Genomic DNA, 9,079 nt, shown 5'->3' with positions numbered 1-9,079 from the left:
TAAAGGTCAATCTTTAAATACCAGCTTTATTCAGGAAAAGAGGTCAAAGACAAATACGACGTTTTGATAACAATCAGGTGTACATCAGTAGCTGACTGCAGGTGAACTACAGGACACGCAGCAGGTTCTCACTCCACAGAGCAAGGGCCAGGTTGAGTTTGTCCTCCTGTGTGGGCAGCTGAAGCTGGGCAACAACCAGCTGCTCTGCCAGCTGGAGCTGCTGCAGGGCCTGGAGGTAGGACAGGGGGAACTGCAAGCCCTACAGACACAGACATACGGTTGGGGTGGAGACCTTTTTCAACACACATGTTCAACACACATCCATATAGTGCGCTTCATTGTCTCACTGTCCATGTCCAATCAGAAGGTAAACCCAGGTCCTTCTTCAAATACTTGATGATATAACACAGCTGCACATCTCACTGGTATTGATTGGTGGATATTTTCAGCATGTGACGCTCAGTCTCACAGCCTGGGGTCTTTACCTTGGAATGTAAAGCACCTTGAGATAACTGCTGTGAACTGGTGCTGTATAAATAAAGCTGCCAGTGCTAACCCTCAGCCTCCCAGTACACACACCTATCGGGTCAAAATCTTACGTCAGCTTGTTCTCCAGTTATGGCATTAACAAGACTTTCAGAAAACATGACCTCTGACCTTTATGTTGAGGTCACAGACTTGAACTGGTCCAGTTCTTCAGCAGCAGCACCTGTGTGTCAGTGTGAACCTCCTACACTGCCTGATCCGAGTGACAGCACCCGACCAGCTTTTACAGTTGAGGATAAAAACCCTTAAAAACACTCGTTTTAAACCAAACATGGACAAATGTTTCGGTTTTCGCGGGTCACACTAACTGTTTTGTGGCTGTTCGAGGTTTCGTCACAGAGGATAAATATCTGTGGCGGTGGATTTCTGCACCTCTGCAGCAGAACACTGTTGAACATGTGTTATGAATATGAAAGGACCATCAGCGAGGTATGGCATTACCGTGGAGATGCTGCGTTCTTCCTGGTCATCACAGCTGTCGCCCATCATGTGACCTTCTCTCTGGTTCTTCAAAGAATGCAAGACAAATACTACCAGCTCTGTGGCGTCGTCCTGAAACACACAGTTCAGAACACACTGTTAGAGCACACACACAGCACCCCAACAGGGCTGCACATTTCTGTACTTACAGCCTTAAAGGACTCACTGTGCTCTGTGGGCGGGGCTCCACTGTTATTACCACGTGGTCTTTAAAGGTCAGAATCACTGTATCCTCCAAGGCAGGACTCTTCCCAGCTGTGACACACACCACATGTTTATATGCACAAATGTACATCACTGAAAAATCGATCTGAATGCATCCATGACATACATGGTGAAGACAGCTGCTGCTGGCAGTAAGGAGGCAGTCTGTTCATGATGAAGTCTCTCTTCATGTGAGTGAAGCCCAGGTCCTGCGCCCCAGTTTCCATCTCGTCAGCCAGAGCTCTGAGGCTGGCGGCCAGCCGCTTGTTGGTGTGCAGGCCTGCACTGCTGCTCTACACACACACATCCATGTGACTGTGAATGCATCTCATTCATATTTTACATAATTCAGAAAGCATTAGAAGTTGAGCTGTAATGACAGAGGCACAAATACAGACCTCGCTCTCTTCTGAAGCTATTTTTGTTTTATATTCATTCTTAGAAGATAAATCTTCTAAAAACTATGAAAGCAGTGCATTATGAGGACCCGTTTACCTCAACATTGCTCCAGTTTCAGGGAAAAAGATCACAGAACAGCTTTAAGTAATTATGAGTCAATTAAAAACAGCACATTGCAGATGTTACACACACTACCTGTCAAATGTTTGGACAGAGATTCTCATTTAATGCTTTCTCTTTATTTTTACTTCTTCAAACTGATACAAACTGAAGACATTAATATAATAAGTATGACAGGTGGAATTATGTAGCAAAGAGAAAATGTATAAATAACTCTACATATATTTCAGATTCCTGACAGTAGACGCCCTTTGCTTTGTTGACAGCGCTGCAAACCCTCGGCCTTCTCTCAGTGAGCTACATGATGTAGTGCCTGACATGGTTTCACCTCACAGTGAGCCTGTCAGGGTTCATCTGTGGAGTTTCTTGCCTTCTTAATGACGTTGGGACCATCTGTTGTTTGTGTCAGGTTGGTGCACAGCTGACAGGCCTGTTTGACAACTGTTAGAAACAGTCCCTCATTACTTTAAGAACTGAAGGTCAGTCAGTCCATAAAATTGCTAAAAAGGTGAACGTATGGTCTCTACGTGCATGGTTCCCACTGTGAAGCATGGAGGAGGTGTGATGATGGTGTGGGGGGCTTTGCTGGTGACGCTGTTGGGGATTTATTCAAAACTGAAGGCAGACTGACCCAGCATGGCTACCACAGCATCCTGCAGCCACAGGACAATGAGCCCAAACACACCTCCAGGCTGTGTGAGGGCTGTTTGACCAAGAAGGAGAGTGATGGAGTGCTGCACCTGATGGCCTGGCCTCCACAGTCACCTGACCTAAACCCCGTGGAGATGGTTTGGGATGAGATGGAGCGCAGAGTGAAGGCAAAAGGACCAACAGGTGCTCAGCATCTCTGGGAACTCCTTCAAGACTGTTGGAAACCATTTCAGGAGACGACCTCATGAAGCTCATGGAGAGAATGAAAGAGTGAGCAAAGCAAAGGCTGGCTTTGACCGCTATTTCACACTTTTTGTTTACTGCATGATTCCACATGTGTTCATTCATAGTTTGGATGCCTTCAGTGAGACTCTACGATGTAAACAGTCATGAAACTAAAGACAAACCATTAAATGAGAAGCTGTGTCCAAACTCCTGACTGGGACTATAAAACCATCTCATATACTGCCATAGATTCTTCAGCGTGCAGTCACAGACAGAAAAAGCATCTGTCAGGATCAGTTTGGAATAATATGTCATGGGAATACAGAGATGGTGTTCATACTGTCGTGATTACCAGTAAGAGTCTTCTGGCCATCCCCTCTCTGAGGCCGACTTCCCTCCTGCTGCGGTCACACAGTAAGCTGGGAAATACGTCCAACAGCAAATCTCCCCATGACCTGACAGCAGGCGGGGACAGTGAGACAGTGTGGGACTGATTAGCAACAGAGAACTCTTCTGGATCTCATTCACACACCAGTTTTGTTTGAGCACGACAGAAACAATCATCATCAAACCCATCTGTCATCAGTGTTTGGAGCTTTGAACAGGACCAGTTCTTCTGTTTCTTATTGGCTGAAAACCTGATGATGTACCCTGACTTTACTCTGCTGAGCAGACGTCTGTTCTACTGAGTCGAGTACGAGTCTGTGTGCCGGATCAGTGGGCAGTAGTTTTACTGCACACTTACTCCCTGACATGCCAATAAAGGAAAAGGAAGTGCGATTTCAACAGAATCTTTTTTTTTAATCAAAATTGATACTTTGTAAAAACAAACAAACAAACAAATCACTTTCAAAATTCTACATCGCCTTGTTGTCAAGTCACTGGATTCATGAGATTTTCATTAAGTGTAACCTCTCAGGTCAACGCCATGGAATTTGAACTCTTCTGAGTTAGTAGATGCTCCTGCGGCAGGGTCTCGAACTGCAGGCCTCGAGGGCCGGTGTCCTGCAGGTTTTGGACGTGTCCTTGATCCATCACAGCTGATTTAAATGGCTAAATGACCTCCTCAACATGTCTTGAAGTTCTCCAGAGGCCTGGTAATGAACCAATCATGTGATTCTGGTGTGTTGACCCAGGGTGAGATCTAAAACCTGCAGGACACCGGCCCTCGAAGCCTGCAGTTCGAGACCCCTGACCTATGGTATCAATCTGAAACTACCTCGGTCTCCAGTTAGCACATTCACAAAATTTTTATCTGCTACTATCAGCCTTTTAGGGCTTGGGGTAAAAAGGGGAAAAAGAAGAAGCTTACATTCTCTGGTAGGTGCTGAGAGTTAAGTGGATGGAGCAGTTCACTCCTGCTGGGGTTCTGGCTTGATGGATGGTTCCTCGAGGAAAGTACAGCAGATCTCCAGCCTGTCCAGAGAGAAGACTTGTTCATACTTAAAACACTGTGATTAACATGGTCAGACAGAGCTCTGTGTTACTGGTCTCGGTTAAAGGTTTTGTACATATAAACACAGAATAAGTTCAATTATGTCTCACATAATAAAACAATGACATGACTGTTCAAACTTGGTTTAAGAATTAAAATCAAAAATCTTTGTTCTGTGTAAAAACTTCAAAAAGTATCTTTGTTTCATAATAACTGTATGACCTCATAGTGACATCAGCCACAAGTAGTCCTCACACAATGAGGGAATACTTGGAATGTGACCCATCCTTGTAAATGTTGAGTCAAATTGTTACATGTTGTCATTGTGTTACTTAAATTTGTAAGTCTTAGTTCAAGCAGCAGGATCAAAGACATTCCTTTGTCTCGGACCACCTCCCCAGCCTGTTGGTGGGGGGGCTGTAGTGTTTTATAGGGACACATCCGATGTGAGGGTTCCGTTTCTTACTTAGTGAGGATGTTTTACTTCCTGCCTTTATGACCTCACGAGCGGAAGGAACGGCGCTCGTCACAGTTCTCTCCCTCGTGCACGAGCAACACAAAGAGCTCTGGTGACTTGCGTCTTGCTTTTGCTGTTGTAGTAGAATTATCTTGGCCTTCCAGCAGTAGGTCTGTGCTACACAGACCCATCAGTAAAATTCACATGAAATTCCTAATTCAAACCCAGCCCTTTGTTCTCATGTGGCAGTGTAACTGAAGGAGGATTCAGGGTCACTGATCCAGCTCTAACTACATGTTTTATTAAAAGGAAAGTTTGAAGCCTAATCTTGAAAGTAGAGATAGTGTCTGTCTCCTGAATCCAAACTGGGAGCTGGTTCCACAGAAGAGGGGCCTGAAAACTGAAGGCTCTGCCTCCCATTCTGCTTGAAGCAATACCACGCTATGAGGTCTGTAAGATACGACTGGGTCTGATTATTTGAGACCATGTGCGAGACAAAGGATTTCAAACTGGATTCTGGATTTAACAAAGACAACAGAGTCAAGCACGTCTGATTTGAGCTCCTTTTCTTTTCCGCCTCTGTGGGAGAAACGTTTAAGGAACCATTACTACTGCTCCTCCAGGGACTTCTGCACCCCTGCCCATTCCTACAAAGACATTCCCAAAGATGATCATACGTTTGAATAAAAATGAACATTAAACCTTGAACAGAAGAAGAAGTATTGCAGAATCAGATCATACTTGCTTTAGCTGATATAAAGTGCTGTACCTTCAGTATAATATCATGAGTTGGGATGCCAATACTGTCCTCTGACTGCACGCTGTATTCAGCTGCCAGTGGAACAGTAGGATTATAAAGACGCCAATGTTTCTGTCCCTGCAGCTGCAAGATAAACACCTGTGCACAGAGCACCATGGAGATTAGCAACACGTATGCTGGACCGCACATTACTCACATCATCCACAGTTATTGTTGTACCTCTACATCATCATAATGAGGTGGAAGGCCCTGCGACTCCTCTGGGGTGATATAGATGTTCGAGCCCACCAGAGCCCCAAAGAAGCACTCCAGCTTCTCCTGAATCCTCCACAGCTCATCCTGACAACACAGAGAAGACCTGCTGAGAGCAGCCTCCACATGCACAGTGTTAGTTCCACAGGTACTTGGACAGTGTCATGATCTTTGAAATCTGGCCTATGTTCACAGTGGGTGTTAAATTAAACAGTTCAGGCTGATTGGAGTGAAGACTTTAATCTGAACAAAAGCTGTGTCGCATACATGTGACAGCGCCGAGCCGGAGTTAAATCTTATAAGCACAGGCTCATCGAGGAATATGACAACAAGCCTTTGCTGAAGTTTGACTGCTACGCCGAGCGCGTCGTGCTGGACTGCAGGGCGACGAGGCGGCTGACCACAGACGGAAAGCTGACCGAGGAGGTGGATGCCTCGGTGACACATGTTCGACTATGTGAAGGGAAAGTTGCTGCAAGAAGCCAACGTGACACTGGTTTGAACTTCAGAGATCAAGGAACAGTGTGAACGAGTAAAGCTGCAGATGGCAGCGATGGAGGGGAACTTTAATACAAGCAAACACTGTGAAGATGGGAAAGAGAAAACAGATAAACGTGGGGGTCATTTTGCTAAGGAACAGGCGTGCCTCAGGACGATCATGTACAGAATACAGTGGAAACCAACAGTGAGATGTGTGCAAACAGAATCAGAGCCAAACTATACGTTTGTAATGAGAGATCAAACACAGTGACATGTACTGTTGGTGAAGTAGATCTGTAATGCCAGCTGACTTCACTGCATCAAGCAACAGGAGAGCCAATACTCCGCAAGGAAACTGCAATTCAACTAGATGTGCTGGGAGTGGGTGCAAACATGTCCAGGGTGACATTAAAGCAGAAATAAAGACACAATATCCACACACAGCGGCACACAGTTCCTATCTTTGACACCCACGTGGACACAAGTAAACGGTGACGTCAAAAGGAATGCACATCGCACAATCTGAGGGGTTAGACTGGAAAAAGGAACTCCGGAAGGACGTCACAATCCACAACTGGGACGAGCCCGGCAGAGCTACTCTTCAAAGGACAGTAAGAGGAAAATCCCCACAGAGACACAGATGAGGAGGAGGAGGGAAGATCAATGAGAACAGGGCAGAAACTCAGTGGGAGACAAATCCCCCACTACATTCAACAACACATCAGATCAGGTGATCGGGATGGATGGAGAAACACAGATATCACACGAAACACGACTGAGCACAGCAGCAAACAGGCTGCAGAGACTAACAGTGAGCCGAGCCTGACTGAGCCCCACCCGTGAGGCCTCATGGGAGACCAGGCTGCAGTGCTACTGGTTTAGTCTAACATGAGGTGGTGGATGTTGAAAAGAAGAAACAAAGGTGCTCGGCAAGAAATGAAATTGTTTGGTGAAAAGGAAATGAGATGGTCTGAGAGAAATGTGTACATGGAACATCCAGACACGGGTTTGTGAACAATGCTCGGCCATAGAAACGTCTTCAGTTTCATGTACTGGTGATGTGTGTGGTCCAGAGGCGAGGGCGCCAACACAGCTGTGCAGACAACAACTGCTCATCACAGCTGGCCATGTATCGGCAGCGCACCAAACACACTGCATACACAAAAAGGAAACAGGTGGATGAACCATGAATGCAAACTGGTCCAAAGGCAGCAAAGCCATGATACTCACCTTGAACCTCTGCGGCTGGTGGTACTGGACGGTGGCTTTGTTCTGACTCATGATCTTATTGAGAACACTGTGCTTCACTCGGCCTTCCTTGTTCAGAAGCTTTTTCTTGCCGTTGACGCAGCGAACGACGTTGATGTCCCTGTAGTACTCGAGACCCTGAGAACACAGGCTCTGCAGGTCACACAGCTGAAACAGGGACTGGTAGTACGAGGCTGTGCCAGGATCAGACCTCTGCAGATGAAGAGGCTTCTTCTCCCAATACTCTGAGAAGAACCGATCTGTCCCCATCGGCTGGATGAGGCTCTCGAACAGTGTGGCTGGGCTCTGGAAGCAAAGGGGTGAAGTGTCGCTCTGCTCCTCTTTGCTTCGTTTAACAGCGGGCTGCTCTTGGTCAGCGATCCGTCTCTTCACACTCGGAGTTTTGCTTTTCTTTGGCATCTTTTCAGTCTGCACACAAGTCCAGAGAATATTATTAGAGTTAAAGCAACACATTGAAGGTTACTGAATTCATTATCTGATCATTCCTATATCAAATTCCTTTTCTTGCACGGTGAGCGCTGTTGAGCTGTGTCTTACTTAAACTGGCCAAAGTCTGCTGGAGCAAACTGGGAACACTTGATCATCCCACTGAGCCAGTCTGTGGATCAGCTGTGTGGAGCAGACAAACTCTTAGCTTCTCCCGCCTCTGTCACCGCTCACACAGCGACACCTCTGGTCAGAAGGAGTAATAGCAACCACAGAAGCTCGTAACATTCAGATTCCGTCCATACAAGCTTGTACACACAGCACAGCCCACACCGCAAGCATCGCTGCGAACAGAGTTTTCTACCCGAACGGTGTTTGGGATGGTCCCGGATCAGGATGGGCTGACGGAGCACCGGTGAAGCTGCTCGGTCATAAAGCGGTGCTCGGATCACGAAGACGCCGTGACAGCTCCATCACAGCCATAGCAAAGCGACGGCTTTATGTTCCACATCACCACATCCAACAACCCCACGCACTCACTCACCTCCCAACACACCTCCACTCGAGCTCGATGACGACCCCGGTCAGCCACACGTGTGACTTCACAAGTGTTTTCCAAATTATGTCCGACTGGAAACTCACACCAGCGTCAGAACACGGGACATGTAGTGAGACACAAACGGTGACTTTAGCGGTTTACACGTGTCAGATGGTCCGAGAGGAAAACAGGAGCAGGACGTTACTCGCTGTCGGGACCAGCGACACGCACGCGCTGGAGAAAGCCGTCACCATCAGTCATTCAGCGGAGGCTCAACAAACCCACTCACAGAAAACACGCAGACGTGTTCGGCTGCTGTACCGGGACACCGGGAGCTCTCCCCCAGCATCGGAAACAAGTCACGGCCTTGAAAGTTGTTGTTGACGGTCACCCGCGTCGCTCTGTGAACACGTTTAGGATGTAAAAGCATTTCACAGACACGGAATCAAGTGAAATACAGACTGTAAAACGGAGCTTTCCCTCCGTGACATCACTACTGCAGTGCATTAGTGACGTCACCATGGACTCTGGAAACTTATTTTGAACTTGATTTACATTTTTATTGCCAAATGTTTTTATTTATTTCATTTCTATTCCTATTGGGGATTGTTAAAAAACGTTTGATTATTTTCAAATTCATGTGTTTCCAGGGTCATTAATTGAATTTGCTGTGGGACAAGACAACAGGGTGATATTCACAGATGGGAAGACCTGAGCAGGTGAGGTCCTGGAGCCTAGAACAGCAGGTTTGCCCACAGGAAGCAGAGATAAGAGTTACTGAAATAACCGCTGACTTTCATTACACGTTTTTAAATTAAGTGTCCAGTATGAAACAGA

The 9,079-nt window shown here is 46.5% G+C and overlaps 1 protein-coding gene across 4 annotated transcripts; it reads right to left on the bottom strand.

The window, feature by feature from the left end:
- riox2 (ribosomal oxygenase 2) lies at positions 1 to 8,771 on the bottom strand. 4 transcript variants are annotated; one of them, XM_040010355.1, is made up of 10 exons: positions 8,532 to 8,771; positions 7,240 to 7,686; positions 5,497 to 5,616; positions 5,287 to 5,415; positions 3,938 to 4,041; positions 2,978 to 3,080; positions 1,358 to 1,523; positions 1,193 to 1,281; positions 988 to 1,098; positions 1 to 259 (listed from the first exon to the last, which is right to left on the bottom strand). In XM_040010355.1, exons 1-10 carry the CDS (start codon positions 8,670 to 8,672, stop codon positions 107 to 109), a joined length of 1,563 nt encoding a protein of 520 aa, XP_039866289.1. In that variant the 5' UTR covers positions 8,673 to 8,771; the 3' UTR covers positions 1 to 106. The 4 variants fall into 4 exon arrangements, with proteins under 4 accessions (XP_039866289.1, XP_039866297.1, XP_039866313.1 ...); XM_040010363.1 differs by lacking the exon at positions 8,532 to 8,771 and adding an exon at positions 8,249 to 8,510 and having other exon boundaries at positions 107 to 259; XM_040010379.1 differs by lacking the exon at positions 8,532 to 8,771 and adding an exon at positions 8,261 to 8,510 and having other exon boundaries at positions 107 to 259.
- Positions 8,772 to 9,079: the final 308 nt, after the last annotated feature.

Source organism: Simochromis diagramma, unplaced genomic scaffold, assembly GCF_900408965.1.
Source record: "Simochromis diagramma unplaced genomic scaffold, fSimDia1.1 OVJJ01000123.1, whole genome shotgun sequence".
NCBI classification, from domain to species: Eukaryota; Metazoa; Chordata; class Actinopteri; order Cichliformes; family Cichlidae; genus Simochromis; species Simochromis diagramma.
This window is presented reverse-complemented; position numbering and strand designations above follow the sequence as displayed.